General features: G+C 54.0%; 1 protein-coding gene and 1 long non-coding RNA gene across 10 annotated transcripts in view; both read left to right on the forward strand.

The window, feature by feature from the left end:
• The window catches only part of ZNF423 (zinc finger protein 423), a 370,202-nt gene that overhangs the window by 335,757 nt on the left and 14,166 nt on the right, over positions 1–20,279 (forward strand). For all 9 annotated transcript variants that reach the window (XM_021094227.2, XM_084960307.1, XM_021094223.2 and 6 more), the window contains 2 exons: positions 2,865–2,996; positions 4,612–4,727. In XM_021094227.2, the coding sequence (XP_020949886.1) occupies positions 2,865–2,996; positions 4,612–4,727 (248 nt within the window). The remainder of the gene's footprint in view (positions 1–2,864; positions 2,997–4,611; positions 4,728–20,279) is intronic.
• On the forward strand, positions 8,923–14,020 carry LOC146402302 (uncharacterized). The gene is made up of 2 exons (XR_014805940.1): positions 8,923–9,428; positions 10,979–14,020. It is a non-coding gene; the product is annotated as an uncharacterized LOC146402302 (long non-coding RNA).

A 20,279-nucleotide genomic window follows, 5' to 3' on the forward strand; every position in this document is an offset into this window, starting at 1 on the left:
TATGGAAGTACCCAGGCTAGGGGTCGAATTGGAGCCGTAGCTGCCAGCCTACACCACAGCCACGGCAACACTGGATCCAAGCTGCATCTGTGTACACCACAGCTCACAGCAATGCCAGATCCTTAACCCACTGAGCGAGGCCAGGATTTGAGCCCAAATCCTCATGGATACTTGTTGGGTTGGTTACTGCTGAGCCACAGCAGGAACTCCCATACAGAGTATTTTTCACTGCCCTAAAACCCTCTGTTCTCTCTGCCTATTCCTCCCCCTACCCCGCACCCCTGTGTGCACTTCCAGCAGTAACCACTGATTTTTTTTTTGCTTTTTAGGGCCGAACTCTCAGCATATGGAGGTTCCCAGGCTAGAGGCCAAATTGGAGCTGCAGCCGCTGGCCCACGCCACAGCCACAGCAATGCTGGATCTGAGCTGTGTCTGCGACCTACACCACAGCTCACAGCAACGCCGGATCCTCGGCCCACCAAGCAAGGCCAGGGATCAAACCCGCATCCTCATGGATCCTAGTCAGGTTCATTTCCGCTGAGCCACGATGGGAACTCTAGGAACCACTGATCTTTTTATTGTCTACATAGTTTTTCCAGAAAAGTTGGAATCATACAATATATCGCATTTTCAGGTTGGCGTATTTCACTTAGTAATCTGCGTTCAAGATTCCTTCATATCTTTTCATGTCTTGATAGCATGTCTTTTCAGCACTGAATAATATCCCATTGTCTAGATGTATCACAGATTATGTATCTTCTCACCTGCTGAAGGATAACTTGGTTGCTTCCAAGGTTTGGCAATATTTAATAATACTACTATAGGGAGTTCCCTGGCAGCCTAGGGATTAAGGACTCAGCATTGTCACTGATGTGACTTGGATTATTGCTGTGGCAAGGTTCCATCCCTGCTCTGGGAACTTTTACATGCCATGGGCATGGACACATTTAAAAATTTTTTTTTATTAAAGTACAGTTGATTTACAATGTTGTACCCATTTTTGCTCTATTGCAAAGTGACCCAGCCATAAACACACACACACACACACACACACACACACACACACACACATATATTCTTTTTCTCATCCTCTCTTCCATCATGTTCTATCCCAAGAGATTGGACATCGTTCCCTGTGCCGCACAGTAGGACCTCATCGCCCGTCCATTCTAAATGGGGTGGTTCCCACCGACTAACCTCCAACGCCCCCGCTATGAGCATCCATGCACAAGCTTTTGTGTGGACCTAAGTTTTCAACTCTTTTGGGTAAAGGAGAAGGAGTGAGATGATGAGGTCGGATGGAAAGCGTCTGTTTAGTTTTGTAAGAAGCTGCCAAAGTGGCGGTAGCGTTTTGCATTCTCACCAGCGGTGAATGAGCGTTCCTGTTATTCCACATCCTCACCCGCATTTTCGTTCTGGACTTTGGCCATTCTCATAGGTGTGCAGTGGTAAGGAGAGCTGATACCGAGTATTTTAGAAAAGAGGAAACTGAGGCGCAGAGGGATTACATAACTTGCCCAAGATCATGCAGAAAGTGGTAAATGGATGGTGGGGCCCTCGAGCTGCGGCGATGCCCCGCCAGCCACTACTGGCCAGTGGGCTAGACCGGTCACAGGTCTGTCCCCTTTCTTCCCCTCATAGCCCTGTGAGGCAGGGATGCAGAGGTCCTCACTTACAAAGAATGAACTGATGCTCAGGTCACAGGTCCTCAGGAAGGGGTCAGGATTTGAACTCTTGCCCTGCTGCTTCTGGGGCTGGGGCGCCAGCCCTGGACTTCACTGGTGGAAACTTGGCCCTCGGGCCGTGATGCGATATGCTCTCTTCCCTGTGTGCCTTTGAGTGAAGGACTGGGGTCACAGCAGCTCCCAAGTGGGGAGATGGAGCCGTGTTCTGGTCTGGAAGCAGCACAGGGTGTCTGCATTGTCCGTGAGCACTGGGTGCACCATCTGTTCCGAAATTTTAAAAAGAGCACTTTATTGCCTTTTTTTTTTTTTTTTTTTTTTTTTTTTGGCCATGCCTGCCACAGTGGAAATTCCTAGGCCAGGGATCAAATCCATGCCCCAGCAGGGACCTAAGTCGCTGCAGTGACAACACTGATCCTTAACCCCCTGCCCCACAAGGGAACTCCAGCGCTTTATTATTTTTGGTGGTATCTTCCAGTGGCTGCCCATCACTCTTAGAGTAAAACCTCCAAGCCCTCCAGTGACCGGCAAGGCCCTTTGCCATGTGCCTCCCTGGGTCCCCAGCATCCCATGCTGTCCCCAGCCCCCTGAGCATCAGGCAGTGCCCCCTTGCTACCATGCAGCTGTCCCTGCCCGGGGCCCACCTCAGGGACTCTTACCTCCACAGCTCATCACCTCCTGGGACTCATCCTTATCACCCGTTCCCCCTCCCCACCAGAAAGGGGGCAAGCCATTATCTGCTCAGCTCCCCTCAGAACCCCCAGCTCCACGTGCCTGGCACGCATGCTCAATAAATGGTCTCTCAGATTTTCACAAGTTCTGGTTGGACGCCTTTCTCCGTGCGGTCCCCATCCTGAGTCCCTCTTCCCTGTGACACGGTCTAGGATTCAAGCTGCAGATCATGGCCTGCTCACCTGGTTGTTAGATCAGCAGGAGCGATCACAGCAAATGACACCTTCTGGAGCCAGACATCTGGGGCTGGCCCCCTGGGGCCTGTCAGCCTCCAGGGGCTGGACCATCTGGTGCTGGGAAGGGTCTTGGCATCCGCGCCCCCCCGCCCCCCACCTGAGCCCTGGTTCCGGGATGAGGGAGGGGCTGGCCTTCAGTATATGGGGGCGCCTAGGCTTCTGCTCAGGGGACGTGGCGTGCAGGGTCCTTGACTGGCCGTGGTTCTCCTTGCAGAGGAAGGCATCAACCATGAGTGTAAGCTGTGCAACCAGATGTTCGACTCCCCGGCCAAGCTCCTCTGTCACCTCATCGAGCACAGCTTCGAGGGCATGGGCGGCACCTTCAAATGCCCCGTGTGCTTCACAGGTAAGTGTGCCCCGGCGGGGAGCACATGGGAAGAGGGAAGGGACGCCAGGGCCTGGCCCTCAGCATCTGCTCCTGGCTCCAGGGTTCGTGGGGGAAGCCCCGAGGGACCCTCAGCCCCGTTGCCCGGCCTGTCTTCATGTAGAGCTGACCCCTGGCCCTCTGCGTCTACACCCTCTGGCCTCTCCTCTTAGGCAGCTTGGGTCCCCAGCCCTCCGTCCAGCCCTGCACTCAACTGCTGCGAGGCCTTTTCCCACCCAGCCTTTCCTCTCGTACTGTGGGCCCATCACAGTACGATGGTCTTGTTGCTGTGAGCTCTGGTCTGACCCCAGGGGGCCTCTGCCTTCCTCCCTGGCCCGCCCCAGCCCAGGCTCCATGCATGCTCCATCCATGCTCCCGGCTGGAGGGGTCAAGGGCAGCTTTGCCGGCCAAGTCCCTAGCCCCCAGACTGGCTGCTGGCCCAGACAAGCGGCTGTCCCGGCCCGAGGCGAGTCTCAGGGGCTCTGCTGGCCCCCCTCCTGCTGCCCAGATGGCAGCCGGTGTGCGTGGGGGCTCCTGGCCTTCTCCCGCCTCCCCCTGACATCTGTCGTCTGCCGCGGTGGGAAGCCCACCCTGGGGAGGGCGCCTGGCAGGAGGGGGTCTCTGCTCTGAAGTGCTCACCTCCCAGACACACAGCTGCTTCAGGGCCCCCTCCTGTGTGCGCCCAGGGCCGGGACCGCCCCGTGGACTCCCGCCACTGAGAAGCTGGGCTGTGACCTGCTTCTTGACAGGCCTGAGGAAGCGGCTCTACTGTGGGGAGAGTCCCTGCTCCCTCACAGCCCTGGGGGTTCCCAGGAGTCTTGAAACACATTGGTACCTCTTCCCCCTCGATCCATCAATCTCAGGAGCCCCCCTCCATCTGTTACCATCACACCCCATGGGCTGGGTTGTGCCTGGCACTGAGGGCCCTCAGCTGCCCGGTCTGCCCAACCAGATCTCGGGGGTCCCTGTGTGGGGACCCGAGGATACTGACAACCTCAACAGGACGAGAGAGTCCCGTTAACTGAGCATTTTTCTGCATCAGGCACTGAGCACTTTTATTTCATTCAAATCTCAGCTCTGCCACCCGCAGCGTGGGACCTAGGACAAGTCACTTAACGTTCCCAGTGCCTCAGTTTTCTCTGCCATAAAATGGGAATACCAACAGTGCCTGCCTTCCAGGCCTGTGCTGTATTCGAGGAGCTCACACATGGAAGGTATCTGGCAAAGGGTGGTGACAATGATGACCATGGCCTTCACTGGGTTAGTTATGTGCCCAGCCATGTTCTAAGCAGTTTGCAGGTATTAATCCATTGGATGCCCCCTAGCCACCCAGTGATGATCTCATTTTTCAGATGAGGACATGAAGCCCAGAGAGGTTAAGCGACCTGTCCAGTGTTGCACAGCCTGTAAGTGGCACGGCTCAGCATCACCGGCTTGATCCCCGTCTAGAGGGTGCCAACAGGGTTTCCAATGACCCATTATTTGGCTATGTCTGTGCCTGGGTGGTTCCTAGTAGGAGTGATGTGGGGGTAGCTGCTCCAGGGGGGTGGGCTGGTGTCCCCAGTGTCTGGCCCCTGACGGCCGTGTCTGTGTCCAGTCTTTGTCCAGGCCAACAAGTTGCAGCAACACATCTTTGCTGTGCACGGGCAGGAGGACAAGATCTACGACTGCTCCCAGTGCCCACAGAAGTTCTTCTTCCAGACGGAGCTGCAGGTGAGTGCCCTTGCCTACGGCACACACCCCTCCTGGTGCTCTTTCAGGCCCCCGTTGGCACCGAGCATTATAGGGCGAGTCCATGATGGTGGGATATTGTACTTGGCCTTACCCCACCTGGGAAAGCAATAGGCCCTGGACTTGCACTTGGGGGTCTGGAGCCAGTGGCTGGCCTCCTGGCTGGCTGGTGTGGGATGTGGCCCCCTGACCTGGCTGGCCCTGCGTTCTCAGGCGAGCTGGCCTGGAACCGCTGAGCTGAGAGCCAGAGTCAGTAACATTTGTGCTGGTTCTATGGCAAGTCCCTTCCCCTCTCGGGGATTCCATTTCCCCACCTGTATTATACAAGGATGTTCCACTGAACTTGGGGATCTATGGCTGGCGGCCCATGTGGCTTGCCTGGATGAGTCCTGGAGCCACGTGTGGCCGGAAGCAGGTTCTTAGAACCTCAGTGTGCCCAGGAAGATTAGAAGTGTGAGATCCGGGAATGCCAGGTTGGGCCCCAACTCGGAAGAAGGGATGCTCGCCAGGGGTCCTGAGGCTGATGTGGCCCTCAGATGGGGGACCACTACCCTCAGCTTCTTCAGGCCCCATCCAGGGCCCGTAGGAGCTGAGAGGGCCCTTGGGAGGGGAAGCTGCTGTGCTCCGCCTCCCTGGGCACCTGCCATCACTGCCTTCGGCTTCCTACGGGGCTCCTTCCCAACTGTTACTGGGTTTTGAGACGCAAGATCTGAGTCCAGATGAAACTACCTTCTCACCCACTGGTTTTTGCAAGAAACTCTTGTGACACTGGAGAGGTCATATGCCTTCCCACAAATAACAAACACAGTCATTGTGCAGTAACATCACACGCACAGAAGGAAGCTCCACACACACAGTTCCTCCTGGCCTGGCCTGGACCAGAGCCGCCTAAGAATACACACATACACACAGAGACATCATTTTCAGAGTGTAACCCCATACACACAGCATAACATCATACCCAGAAAGAAGTCTCACACAGGCATCCACAGAAATACCACACGTACACACAGTCACACATACGGCGAATGATAACATTTTCTGTTAGGATGCAGGTTCGGTTCTGCTGCAGTAACAAACATCCTCTAGATCTGTCCGTCTTCAAATAACAAAGACGTATACGTCCCTCATGTTATACCTCCAGACAGCTCGCCGGGGAGGGACTCTGCTCCTGGTACTCAGGGACCTGGCCCCGTGGAGTGTCCCTGTTTGCATGGTCACCGAGGCAGGGAGGGGAGGAGGTGGTGATCGCAGGCAGGCTCTCAAAGCTTCCATCTCGCCCCCACCTTGTTTTGGCTGGAGCCCGTTGCGAGGCCGTGCTCAATTTCAAAGGGGCAAGGGAGGGAATTCCCTCGGTGCTGGCATTCGCCATACCCTTGACGTCCTACCTTGGCCCAGAGGGAGTGTCTGCTCACCCAGTCCGCCCACCCGCACCCGCACGCAGGCGCCGATCCTGCGCTCAGCAGCCGTACCTGCCTCGGGGATGAGGCTGCAGCCATGGCAGAGTCATAATGTCGCTGGAGGAGAGCATTGGTGGCCTCCTTCTGGGGTTGAAGGGGCACAACCACACCTGACACAGGGTAGCCCAGCTCACCATGGCACAGCCCAGGACCCATCCTGTCTGCATGGCTGGTGACGGCCATCGCCCAGAGGAAATGAAAACAGGCCCACAGGGGGCACAGGAGGGATTCACGGTCCCGACAGTCAGGGCCCTGTTCCCACGGGCTGCCCCCTGCCAGGGCCTGGCAAGCTGAGCAGATAGACCTCGCCTCTGACCTTGACCTCGGCCAGGTGGTTTCCTGGAAAGCCTGTTTCTTTTCACCCAGTCCCTCTGAGTTCCTCTAAGTCTTTGTGTCTCTCATATAGCCCATCCCAGGGTAGGACAGAATTATGGACCTGGGCCCAGAGAGGGGGTTCCACTCCCCAGTGATCACCAGCAAGGTAGTGACCCCCACTAGGGCCCACCACTGACCTCCGTTGATCCACAAATGGAGCGTGCACCTCTGTGCTGAGGCCTAAGAGGGGACCACTACCTGTCCCCTCTCTCATTTGACCAAGGGCCCTGGCACCAGGTTTGATCAGTGTCCGTCCAGGAAGCCTTGCTGGCGCACACACTCTGTACCCCTCCTCCTAATGAAGTCTGTGCTCTGTCTCCCCCACCTGCACCTGCCTTACCTGCCTGGCCCAGCTACCAGAATAGGCCCTGGGTCCCCAGACAACCGAAGCTTTTTATAGCCCAACCCGGCAGGCCTCTTATAAAGGCACCAGCTCATGTAAACTATGATTTACTTAAACTCTGGGGTCCCTCGGCCCTCTGGTCCCCCTACATTGTCCTGGATGCCAAAGAGAGGGATGCCTGCTCTCCAGGTTGGTTTTGAGGGTTTTCCCAGAAATATTTCCCAGTCCTGCCTTTTTCGAGCGTCATGGGCATGGCTGTGCCAGAGGCCTCCCTCGTGATGCAGGGGTGCAGGCAGCTGCGGTTTCCAGCCGGGTCTCGCTCCGGCTGCACCCACCTGGGGCTGCAGACGTCCCAGCCACCACAATGGCTTGTGCTCTGGTGCTTTCCTAGGTCACCCCATCAACCTTTAAGGCAGATCCTCCATTGCTGAGAACCTCACTAAATTATAGCCTTAACGAGTCACTATTTTCTGCAATTAATGATTTTAATTACAGACCATTTAAATGTGGAAGTGTCGTAGCAATGCCAAATCTATGCAAATAATGGCTTTCGTTAAGTAACTTGAAGAGCAATTTTCTGGTTTTTTGAGAGGAGGGTTTTTCGGGCATTGGGAATTTCATCATCCTTATGCTAAAGCTGGGGCTGGCAGGCAAGTGGGTTATTTCCCTGGTGCAGGCTTCGGGGTGCAATAGGAGACAGGGCTTGCTGGGACCTTACCTGGCTCTCCTTGCTGTGTGTCAGGTGGGTCCTGTGAGGAGACTCAGGGAAGCTGACATTTGTGTGCAAATGTACGTATGACTCTGGGCTGAGGGCTCTTGAGAAGATATGAGTTTTAGGATTGTCCTCCCTAGAGGACCAGACTTCCTCCTGTTGATCTAGAGGTGACAGAGGTGGGATTGGGCTCTGGCCAGTTTGGTCTGTGACAGAATGCTATGTCTGCCTCCAAAGGAAGTATTCTCTTCGGATGCATTAATAGGAGCATAGGTGCCCAAAAGAGGGAGGTGCAAGTCCTATTTGATTCTGAGTCATCTAGCTCTGGCCAAAGACAAAGATTAACTTAAAGGACTTTGGACAAGCCAGGGCACAGTCACGAGAGGGAACTCAATGTTGCTCTGCCTGTGTTCAAGGCATGTATATGGAGGGCCCAATACGTGCGCACAGGCACTGGATCTAGAAACTAACAAGACCTTGGTGACCCCAAGATGGAGAAACAGCCATAGGACCTACATTTTGGAAAGACTGATAGACACTTTCCAATAGGGGTCAATGACATGAAGAAAATGGTAATAGGCAGAGCATAATGGAGTCGGTTTGGTTATGCCTTGGTGAGTGTGGTCAGGGAGGGCCTCTCTGAGGAGGTGGCCTTTGAGCTGAGGCCTGGGAGGTGAGAGGGAGAGTGGGTGGGAGGGAGCCATGAATGCAAAGGCCCTGTGGCCAGTGCGAGTTTGGTGTGTTGCTGGAACAACAGAAACACACTGGGCGGGTTGGGGGTGGTGTGTGAAAGGGGCTGGCAGGTGCAGGCCAGGTCATGGCAAGGTTCATGGGATAGCAAAGGCATTTGGATTTTATCCCCATGGTGATGGGAAACCACGCAGGAAAGAGGTTTGATCTGATTTACATCCTGAACCCCAATTGAAGAAGTTTGGTCTTTGAGAGACACCATGAAGGGAATGAAAAGTCACAGGCTCAGAGAAAATATGTGCAAATCACATATTTGATAAAGGATTTGTATCCAGAACATATTTTTTTAAAAACTCTCAAAACTCGACATGGTGTGGGGGGGGGGGGGGCAGAATTCCCGTCGTGGCTCAGTGGTTAATGAATCCGACTAGGAACCATGATGTTGCAGGTTCGATCCCTGGCCTCGCTCAGTGGGTTAAGGATCTGGTATTGCTGTGAGCTGTGGTGTAGTTTGCAGACAAGGCTCGGATCCCGCGTTGCTATGGCTGTGGTGTAGGCTGGTGGCTACAGCTCTGATGAGACCCCTAGCCTGGGAACCTCCATATGCTGCGGGTGTGGCCCTAGAAAATAAAATAAAATAAAATATGTAAATAAATAAGCAAAAAAATCTCAACACTTCACCAGAGATGCGCAACCTGGGTGGGAAGAGAAGATGAACTCCACAATGCAATGCATTGTACACCTAGGAGAACGATTAAAAACAAAAACAGAAAAATCAACACCACAAGTATGGGCCAGGGCGTGGAGGAACTGTCGGAAGTTTCCTGCACTGCCGGGGGAATGCAAAATGGGTTGGCCACGTGGCAAGATAGTTTGTGAATTGCTTACAAAGTTAAACATACAGTTAACCTATGACCTAGCAGTCCTCCTGCGGGGTATTTATCCCAGAGAACTGAAAACACGCTCATCCAGAAACCTCTCCATGAATGATACAGAGCTTCATTTATAATGGCCCCAAACTCTGGAGTTCCTGTCGTGGCTCAGTGGTTAGCAAACCCGACTAGGAACCATGAGGATGCGGGTTCGATCCCTAGCCTCGCTCCGTGGGTTAGGGATCCGGCGTTGCCATGAGCTGTGGTGTAGGTCACAGATGTGGCTCAGATCCCAAGTTGCTGTGGCTGTGGCATAGGCCAGCGGCTACAGCTCCGATTGGACTCCTAGCCTGGGAACCTCCAGGTGCTGAGAGTGCGGCCCTAAAAAGACCCCCCCCCCAAAAAAAACCTCAAACTGTCCCCCCCACACCCCCATGGTCCCTTCCCTGGTAAATGACCAGAGACATGTCCATTCAGACAGTGCCTTACTACTCAGCAATAAAATGCCACTGCTCACACGCAACAACGTGCGTGAATTGCAAATTGCAAGTGAAAGAAGCCAGACTCAAAAGGCTCCCCACCGTGGGGGTCTATGTACATGACCTTCTGGGAAAAGGCAAACATGTCAGAAGAGAAAACAGACCAGTGGTTGCTGGCAGCTCGGGTACAGATGCCTGAGCAAGGTATCAACCTGTACACAAATGCATGCGCAAGCACACGTGTGCCCTACTTGGCCCGGGCAGGGTGCTAGGCTGTGCGCATCCAGCTTGGCTTCAAGGAGCTTTCAGGAGGCTGTCTCAGCAGGAGCAGACTTGGCTGCATTGCAGCGGGGTGGGGGTTGGGGGGAGACAGTTGCCTTCAAGTGTTTTAAGCTCTGCTGTCTGTTAAACTTCCGGTCATGGGTGGGGACCCAGGACGAGGAGTTTGGTCTCTGATGATCATTCCTCTCAAGCAAGATGGGAATTAGACGGTAAGGACGTGGCATGGCTTTGGATGCGTACAGCAGAGATGTGTCACTGCGTTTTCAGCAGTCCTGTTCCCAGGAACCAAGTGGCCTTTATCAAAGCACTGACACTCCGCCTCTGCCCCTTTCTGGCTGGTATCACATTCTCTCTCTGCAGCCTGACCCTGTACACCGAGGAAGGTGGCCAGTCCCTGTGATGCCACCACGGTTCCTGAGACAGACACACCTGGGTATATCAGCAGAGGGGATTTTCTGTGGGGATGGCGCTACACAAGGAGCTGGAAGGAACACCCAGCTAACCCAGAAATGGTGACTGCGGGTAATGGCCAGTGTGCAGGCCACAGGTTCTAGGTCCCTGGCGTGGGCATCTGATGGTGGAGCTCAGGTCAGCTGTCCAGCCTGGCTCTAATGAACTGTGGCCCCAGGCGGATGAGCTGTGGCCCCAAGTGGGGCCAAGCAGTGCAGACCAGCCAGGGAAGGGAGCATGGGCTGCCAGACACCACAGACGTCCACTGATGCGGGAAAACTGTCTACAGACAGATGAAATGAAAGGTGGTGAGGTCCCTGTCAGTAGAGGTATGCAAACAGAGTGCGTGTCTGAAATGCGGAGAGGCGGAGGCAGGGAGCACAGTCTTTGTGAGGGCGGCTCTGCCTATGAAGCCTCATTCTATCATTTATCAGCTGTGGGTCTCAGTTTCTTTATCTGTAAAGTGGGAGTATTAAGAGTTCCTACCTTGCGAATTCCCTTTGTGGCTCAGGGGAAACAAATCTGACAAGAATCCATGAGGCTGTGGGTTCAATTCCTGGCCTCGCTCAGTGGGTTGGGGATCCGGCGTTGCTGTGAGCTGTGACATAGGCTGGCAGCTGTAGCTCCGATTCAGCCCCTAGCCCAGGAACTTCCATATGCCTCGGGTGTGGCCCTAAAAAGCAAAAAAAAAAAAAAAAAAAAAAAAAAAATTTCCTATCTCATGGGTGTGCTGTAATGCTCTTGGCACAGTGGCTGGCGCATGGGAAGAGCTTGGTTATTCTAACAGCTACCGGTTATTATCATGTCCTGTTGCTGTGATTGTTGGCATCTTATTGGCATTAGTCATTTGAGGGTCAGATAACTTTTGAGAGTCCCTTACACTTGCTGTGACTTCATGATTTCTGGCCTGAATTGGAACAAAGCGAGTTTCGAAACCCTTCCTTCTGCGGCGCCCACCCAAGTCTCAAGGCCATGGGCACTGGGGCACGGGCAAGAGCTACATACAGAGCGAGGGGGAAGGGCATGGAGCGGGGGCCAGAGGTTGGGGCCTCGAGTGCCTCTTTCTACATGTTTCCTAGTGCCTTGGGCCAGGGTCTTTACTCTGGACCCTGCTTCCCTGGGCCCCAGGCTCAGTGGAGGGACGTATGCAGATTTGGTGGGAGATGCGAGACAACCCTGTAAACAGCAGACCCTGAGAGTGTCAAGGCTGTTGGCCTTGCATTTCCAGCCTCGGGGCCTCAGCAGATGAAGGCCTGGGGCCCTGTGGACCCCTTGCCAGGGGTTCGCTGACCTGAGGGGAGGGGCGGACTCTGCCCGCCCAGCCCAGCTGTCTCTGAGTCCCTGTGGACACCTCTGTGCCCACAGACACTGGCAGAGCTGGTACCGCCTTCCTAACCGCCTTGCTGCATCTCATCCTTCATTGGCCCTGAGGGAACCACGAGGGGTGCACCTCCCACCCGTGCTCTACCAGGTGGACAAGCTCTCCCCCAAACTGGACAAGTAGTTACAACAGTAGTTATAACCCCTGGGTGGATGCCGTGTGGGCCAGGCCCTGTCCTAAGCATTTGGGGTGGGTGGGGACTCCTGTCCCCATTTACAGATATGGAAACTGAGACTCCGAGAGGTTAAGTGATTGGCCCTGGGTCACCAGCAAATGGCAGAGCCACGTGCAAAGCCAAATTGTCTTTGCCACCCGGGCAAAAACAGAAATCCTCCAAAGTTTAAATGAATTGCCATTTATATGAGCTAATAGATTTAAATGAGGCCTGCGGTGCTGAACTATAAAAAGCCTCGTGTCAGGGGACCCAGAAACTATTTTAGTAGTTGGGCCAAGCAGGTAGCACAAATAGCAGGAACAGGGGATGCAAAAGAACCTGCTTGCAGGTGGGCCCGGGCAGAAGCGCCCTGGGGCCCTGCTCTGTGGAGCCCGGCCTATAGCCATATTCGCTAGGCTGGAGCTTGAGGCCGGAAGCCTGCACACCCTCTTGCAAAGAGCGAGGGGGTGAGTTCAGCTCAGACCAGGCTTGGGGAGAGGAAGGACCGGGCCCAGTTGTGGAGACAGAAACTGCAGGTGCCCTCATGCTTCCTGGTGCCGCCACTGTCCCTCAGATGGCAACCGGGTGCTGTCCCCGAAGGCTGAGCCTGGCATCCTGCAGCCCACTGTGATGGGGCCGGGCTGGGGGCGAGCAGAGGGCCTGCCCTGTGCCCTGGAATCTAGGCTCCCTTGCTGGCAAAGCAAGGGGCCGCAGGAAGCGCTTCCTGAGCCGGGCCCGCAGTGGTAAAGCGGCCAGCCCGGCGTTGAGCGGGCGCATTTAAAGGATTAGCTCACGCTGTTTGCTTGTGTGCCTAATCACGCCGCTTCCAGCTAAATGATTACAATTGATTAAAAGCAGAGCTAGGTATTCTAACTAGCAACGTGGAGCTCTTCTGATGGGGCAAGCTGGGCCCTGCCAGGCCAAATCCTGGTACCCAGCCAGGGGGAGGTGTCTGTGAGCCAGAGGCGTGGTCTGAGCTCCAGGGGGACCCTTGCTTCTTAGCCCTTGTAGCATTTGCTTTGACCCCTCCCCTCATTCCGTCTTCCTTTAATAAATGTTTACTGAGTATCTATTACAGGCGCCATCGAAGGGGCCTGGGCTGCAGCTGTGACAGGTACCCAATGTCACGGAGCTGCCATTCTGAGGGAGACACCAATTATAAGTCAGTAAATACGTGAATGAGGTCGTTTCAGATGGAGGAATTTTGAAGACAGTAAAACACAGCATTGGGACAAAATGTGAAGTGTGTGTGTATGTGTGTGTGCACGAATGTGTGTGTGTGTGTGTGTGTGTATGTGTGTGTGTCAGGGCAAGGGGAGGGGATGCTGGGGGTGAAAAACCTGGTGGTTAAGGAAGGCTGGCATTTCAACTGGGTCCTGAAGTTTGAGAAGGAGTCATGTGGGGAAGAGCTGGGGGAGCATCCAGGAAAGGGAACAGCCCGTGCAAAGGCTCAGAGGCATGGACGGCTTTGGGAAGTCCAAGGAGCAGAGAAAAGAGAAGTTAGGCTGGAGAAGGATGAGCACCCTGTTGCTTCATTCTTCTGGACAGTTCTTATCTCACCTTCTGGGATGCACGTTGCCCCCACCAAGCCTTCTGCTTGATCGCCCTTCCCTTCTTCCAGCTCAAGTGGTCCCTTCTCTGAGAAGCCCTCCCTGATTCTCCCTCCTTGGGCTTCTCCAGCCTGTGTTTAACCCCTTGATCTCTTTGCCTATACGGATTGTAGCAACTATGTCTACACCTGACTTCCCACTCTAATGTGAAGTTTTAGAGGGGGAAGCTTCTTTCTGCCATCTACCCACCCATCCATCCATCCATCTATCCATCCGTCCATCCATCCATCCATCCATCCATCCATCCATCCATCCATCCACCATGTTTTACCATATTTGTTTTTAGCTCCTAGAAAGCAGGAAATAAAGGAAAGAGAACACCAACAAGGAGAGGAGTGCAAGAAGGAGGGTTGCAACTGCAGATTCTAGGAGCCCATTTTTTAAATTCCTGGTCCTTATAAGATGGGTAACCAAGGAGCCAGTTTCCTTACCTCTTTGCGCTGCTGCTGTCAGATCCAGCCAGATAATTATAACTAATAATAATTAAAAATTGAAAGTGCTCTAGGCACATACTTAGCATTTGACTCTTTGGCTGAGCTTTCTGTGCGTAGCAGCATCTTCCTCCTTCCTGCTTTAAAGACAGCCTGGTCTGTACCACCCACTGCTGCAGGGAGAGCACAACCTGGCTAGGCTTGGCCTGGGGAAGCGAGGGGAGGTGGCGGGTGACACACGGCAGGGGTTCCAGGCAGTAGGAACCTGTTGCTGATATTGGGGTCCTTCCCAGGTTGCCCCCTCCATTGTTTTCTATTGCAGATGCTTGCACTTCTCTGGCCTCAGTTTCTTTGTCTGTACAATGGGGTAGAACCTACTACCTTGGGTTTTGTAAGGGTGGAAAGTTTATGTGTGGAGAGCACTTTGAATATAAAGCTTCCTGTAGGTAATTATTGCACATTTCAGGGTACAATCCCTTTGAGTGTCCTGCCTTCCCCACCTGAGCGGGAAACCAGAGCCCAGCACAGCCCAGCCCAGTTTCTATTCTTTGTGTGGCAGTGCCATGGCTGCCAAACTGTTGGATGCACAGCTGGGCTGCCAATCCCAGCCCCACCCCTGAGTGGCTCTGTGACCTTGAGCAAGCCACTGACCCTCTCTGCACCTCAGCAGATGGGGGATAAGGATGGTCCTTTTTTGTGGGCGTTGTGGGGATCAGAGGCCGTGGTGCCTGAAAAGCCTTCAACAACGGGTCTGGTCTGAGTCCAGGTTTGCGGAGCATCAGCCACTGTCGTTGTCACCGTGGTGACCGTGCTCTGATGCCCCTGGGCTTCAGTTCACTCCTTCAGGGCTCATTCCTTCTGCCCGTCATGCGTGGATGTGCTCACTGAAGCCCACCGGGTTTGCGGAGCTCTTTACACGCCAAGGGTGTGTAGCTGATGGCCATGCAGAGGTCTCCGTCCCTCAAGGGGCTACGGAGAGAGAAGCCGATGAGGACAAGCAGAAGGAGTATTGATTCTGAGTTTTGGGATAATTTAGTGTAATGTGTACGAGCTATAACGTATGATGGTGCAGCATCATAGGGCATCACCTCAGTCATGACATGTGCTAAGTCGCACATCACAGGACGGCTCTACAGCAGAACCCACAGCCGCCGCCCCCGCCCCGTGACATCGAAGGAAGCCTGGGCTCGGCCCCTTCCTCTGTGTTTAGGCCTGTTCATCCGTCTCTTAGTTGATACACTTTTGAGTGGGGCAAGGCCTTGCCCTCCCACGGTGAAGTGCCCTGCCACCACCGTCATCATTACCCTCTCTCACCCCTGCCACCGCTTGGGGTGGCCGAGCCTCCTGAGGGGGCCGTGTGCGGGGGTTTAGGGTCTGCGTCTGGAGAAAACTGACTCTGCTCCTTTCCTTCCGAGGCCTGAATGCCGACCTGAGCCTCTCGCCCCAGTGTAGGAAAAACGAGGCAGCATTTCCCGGGTGCTAGCCTGGAGCCTGACTCTGTCTCTTCGCACGTGCGATCTTCTGAGACCTCACGGTGACCCCGCGAGGGTGGCATCTTAGGATCTCCGTGGCACAGATGGGTAAACTGAGGCTCACAGCTGCTGGAGGTGCAGGGCTGTGAGCACAGGCAGCCTGACACCAGCGTCCGAGTGCTTGGCCCCAAGGCTGGGGCGTGGGCTTGCAAGCAACTTTCGAGCCCTTAGGAGCCAAGGGGCTGCTGGCTGCAGGCAGAGCCTCACCTCCTAGGAGGACAGGAGTTCCAGAAGGTGACTCGGAGGTCACAAGGCTCCTGAGGCTCATGGGTGTCTTGCTCTGGGTGAGCGGTGGCTGCTGTGGTCACCGTGGGTGGGAGGTGGGGGGGGGTCAGGCCTGGGAGGAGCTTGCGCCTTGCTGTGCTCAGATGCCCTCATGCAGGAAGTGTGTGGAGGTCCAGGTGGGGACCAGGGGGAGGAGCTCCCCCCAAGGCCCCGCTCCGGGCAGAGATGGCACTTAGAATCGGCCTCGGGCTGTCCGTCTGCCCATCAGAGCCTGTCATTCATGCCCTAGGGCGGGGGGGGGGGCAACCAACTTTAGAGGGGCACCATGCCATGGCGACAGATGGGCATGGGGGAGCTGCCAGGAGCCTGAAGCCGGCGGCCACTGTGTGCTGTGAGCCCAGCCCCTCGCCGGCGCTGTCCCAGCCGGGACCAAATGCCTTCAGTTTCTTAGAAACAATGATAATCCTAAGAACAGTGGGTGCTGTGTTGGTCCAAGGCTCCCAGCAGTTGGCACCTGACAAAGCCCTGCCCTGCTCATTGACGTAGACAAAGGGGCAGGAAAGACACAGAGCCTTGAGGGCCGGGGGTGTAAATCTCAGTTGCTCCTTCAAGGTCCCTGTGACCTTGGGCATGTGACCTCCCCCTGAAACTCACCATCCCCACCTGGACAATGGCTGCTGCCACTGCCCCTGGGGGGGTGGGTACAGGTAGGGGTGCAATGTGTTGTTTGTGAAGCACTGAATGCAGTAGCTGAGCCCAGGAGGGGCTAATGGGGGTGGGGTGGGGGCTTAGGCATAGAACTGATGGGATGTCACCGTCCCCCTTTCAGATAGGAAACGTGCTAGGTGCTATCATGTCACATAGCTAGGAAGTGCCAGAGTAGAGCCTGGGCCGGGGGGTTGACATGGGGAGTAATTGTAACAGCAACAACCCCAGGCGCTATGGGGAGCCCTTTGCATTAATTATCCTGTTTTATCCTCAGGACAATCTTTTGAAACCAATGTTGTTGTTCTCCCCATTTTGCGGAAGGGGAGACTGAGGCACGCTAAGCCGTGGCAGAGATGGGATTTGAACCGAAGCAATAGCGGCTATAGAACCTGTGTGCTGAGCCACCACTCTGAGATCATGGGCAGGTTTTATCCTGTTGCAGAGGCCCACGCATGTTAAAAACAATGCTTGCTTTGTCTCTTGATACTGCGGTCTGTCTGCTCAGCTCCCCGGGAGTGGGCTGGCTGCCCCCTGCCAGGATGCCAGGGTCTGGGTGGCTGGGGGTGCTCAGCCCCCTCCGGCAGAGAGACGAGAACCCCGTGCTCTCTGCGGAAGCCTGGATTGCACTCTCTGGTCGAGCAGGAACAATTACTAATGACATTTAGAAAGAAATTAATGATGAGAAATGCAAGTTGGCATTTCAGGAGCGCCAGTCAGCAGCCGCGCGTCAGCGCTCATAGGAGAGGCGAGGGGCGGGGGCCGGGCGTGGAGGGGGAGGGAGGAGCTGGCAGAAATTAATTTTGCTGTGTCAATAATGAATGTGGCCCTCCTGGCTCTGCTTCTGGAGTTCAGACAGAATCAAGCATGGACTGGCTGGGGCTCATCCAAGGCTACCGTGAGAGTCACCGTGTGCTATGACACAGCCAAGGGCAGGTGACAGGTTCAGTTCGGTGTTGCCTTTCGGTGGTGTCAAGAGGCAGAGGGGCGGGCAGGGGACAATGAAAGGGGAGGAGGCGACCTTAGGACTGAGCCTTTCGGGCTCCAATCCAAGTTATACTGGCTGTATAACTTAGTAAGCTGCTTTGCCTTTCTTAGCCTCAGTGTCCTCATCAGTAAAATGGGGACAATTGGGATGTGTGAAGATAATGGATGAAGACCGAGCAGCCAGGTTTTGACCCATAGCAGGAGCTCAACCTATGGTAGCTCGTACCAGACTCCACTGCCATAAAGATGCTCAGCTTTTCTCATTATAGCATCCCTTACATTTGAATACCTCACTTGTGTGTTACAGTTTAATTGGTTATTTGTTGGTTCATTTGTTGTGATACATCAAATATTGGAGCATCTTATATTTTGGGGGGTCTCAAAATAGATGAGATATGGCGTTGATCGGAATCATGGTGGAGGGTGAGGAAGAAGATGCTGAATTGTCTGGGGCAGGGGTTGTGTTCCCAGGGGGAGAAGGAAGCACACCAACCCCATCCTTCCTGCCGGATGCTCCAGAATGATGGAGAGGGGCCCCATCCATCCTCACCTCACACAGAGGGACCCATCATTGTCCTAGTAACAATTGAACTTTTTTTTTTCTTTTTTAGGGCCACACCCACGGCATATGGAGGTCCCCAGGCTAGGGGTCGAATCGGAGCTGTAGCCGCTGTCCTATGCCACAGCAATGCCAGATCCGAGCCGCATCTGCGACCTACATCACAGCTCACGGCAACGCCGGATCCTTAACCCACTGGGCAAGACCAGGGATTGAACCTGCTGCGCCACGGTGGGAGCTCCAGCATTGAACATTTTTATAGACTGGAGGCTGAAACCTCATAGCCTGTGTTGGCCCTGGAGATTTTGAAACCTTGGCATGGTTGTCTATGTTTCAAAATGGAAATTTCCTATCAACATTAATACAGTGCTTCTTAAGTGCCAGGCAGTGTTCTTAGCACTTCTATACATCAAGCCATTCAATCCTCACAATGCCCCTATTACCAAGATAAGAGAACTGAGGCACAGAGAGGTTAACTAACTCCCTGAGGCCACAGAGCTGGTCAGTGCTGGACCTCGGCTCCTGGCCCCAGATTCTGTCCTCTTTACCAACACACTAAATGGCTAGAGTTCTTGATTTTTCTGCACATGAGACCTGGCAGCCCCTGGACCACAATCATGCTTGGCCACAATCAGCTGCCCTCTTTATTTTTTCTTTCTCTCTTTCTTTTTCTTTTTTTTTTTTTTTTTTGTCTTTTGGTTTTTTTAGGAATGCACCTGTGACATATGGAGGTTCCCAGGCTAGGGGTCGAATCAGAGCTATAACTGCCAGGCTAAACCACAGCTCACAGCAATGCCGGATCCTTAACCCACTGAGCGAGGCCAGGGATCGAATCCGCAACCTCATGGTTACTAGTCGGGTTGGTTAACCACTGAGCCACGACGGGAACTCCTTAGCTGCCCTCTTTAGACATGGGGATGTGATCTTTGGTTCAACACACCCTCTACCTGGTCAGCCTCACCCAGTTCATTATCCGCCTGGGCTCTGAGTTTGAGGCTCTGTTGCAACATTTCTCAGCTTGCAGATGTTTTCTCACTGGCACCTCACTGACGGGGGACCACTGGAAGTACTCTATTCTCACCATTTGGCATACCTGACAATGGAGGCTAGGAATGAGCAATAATGTTAGCAGAACTGGGGCCGGGGATGGGAGGGAGAAGTGTATTCCACCCATTGGAGCTTTTGGGTGTTTGAACAGGGAGGCACGTGGGGCTCCCTGCTCTCCAGCTCAGTGACTAGTCCCTCCCCATGGAACCAGATGTGGATGCCTGGGCCAACAGCTGCATTCCTATACCCCTGTCTCAGTCTCCCTATCCTTTTTGAAGCTGCCGCATCAAGAATGTAGGGTCATCCATGCTTTGGAGTTGACAGTGACGGCAAAGCCTTGTGGTTAGCATTAGTTATGACAATAGTAAACATCTGTGTACCCTTTCACACACTGTAAAAACTTTTACATATGCTGCCAAATTGGAAGCTCCTAACAAGCCTATGAGGTGAATATTGTTTGTCCCGTTTTTCAAGTGAGTAAACAGGTACTTAGAAAAGAGACTTGCCTTGAGTCATATATGTGACACATAGGTGACAATGCCCACTGTACTTCCACCAACCTATCCACCTTTCTCCCACTTATCAATTCACTTCTCTTTCTCCTACCATTCACCCATCGGCCACCCATCCATTCATCTACACATTAATTTGTCTATTTATCCATCCATCCATCCATCCATCCATCCATCCATCCTTCAGGCACTCATCCACCATCCATCTTTCCATCCATCCATCCATCCACTCATCCATCAATCACACACTCATCCACCATCCCTTCATCCACTCATCCATCTATCCATCTATCATTCGTCTACTCATCCACCATCCCTTTCTCCATCTATCCACCGATCCACCAGTATTGAGTGCAAAGTACTAAGAGCTACACAGCTTTCATGACACCTTCCTCATATGCTCTTAATTCTATCCCTCCTCCCACCCTAAAATTGCATGTGCTCTCTCTCTCACACACACACACACACACACCCTCTGGTGAGCTGAGTGGCACAGGATGGACTGGGGCTCTAGATGATTCTTGCTTTGCCTCATGGAAACCACCAACTTCAGGTAGTGAATGGGACGGCCTAGGGCAGACCCGCTTGACCAAGATGGGGCAGGTGGGCGGGCCGTGACAATGTGCCCACAGTTTGGTTGGAAGCTGAGTGTGTATGAGTGGGCAGACAAGGCATTGCAGGCTGGGCCACCGTGGTCTTCAGCCTCATCCCAGGGCCCAGCTCCCAGG

The sequence above is a fragment of the Sus scrofa genome, chromosome 6 (genome assembly GCF_054392235.1).
Source record: "Sus scrofa isolate SSC_HxYL_T2T_F1_AM1 chromosome 6, Sscrofa_HxYL_maternal_Yorkshire_Landrace_v2.0, whole genome shotgun sequence".
NCBI lineage: Eukaryota > Metazoa > Chordata > Mammalia > Artiodactyla > Suidae > Sus > Sus scrofa.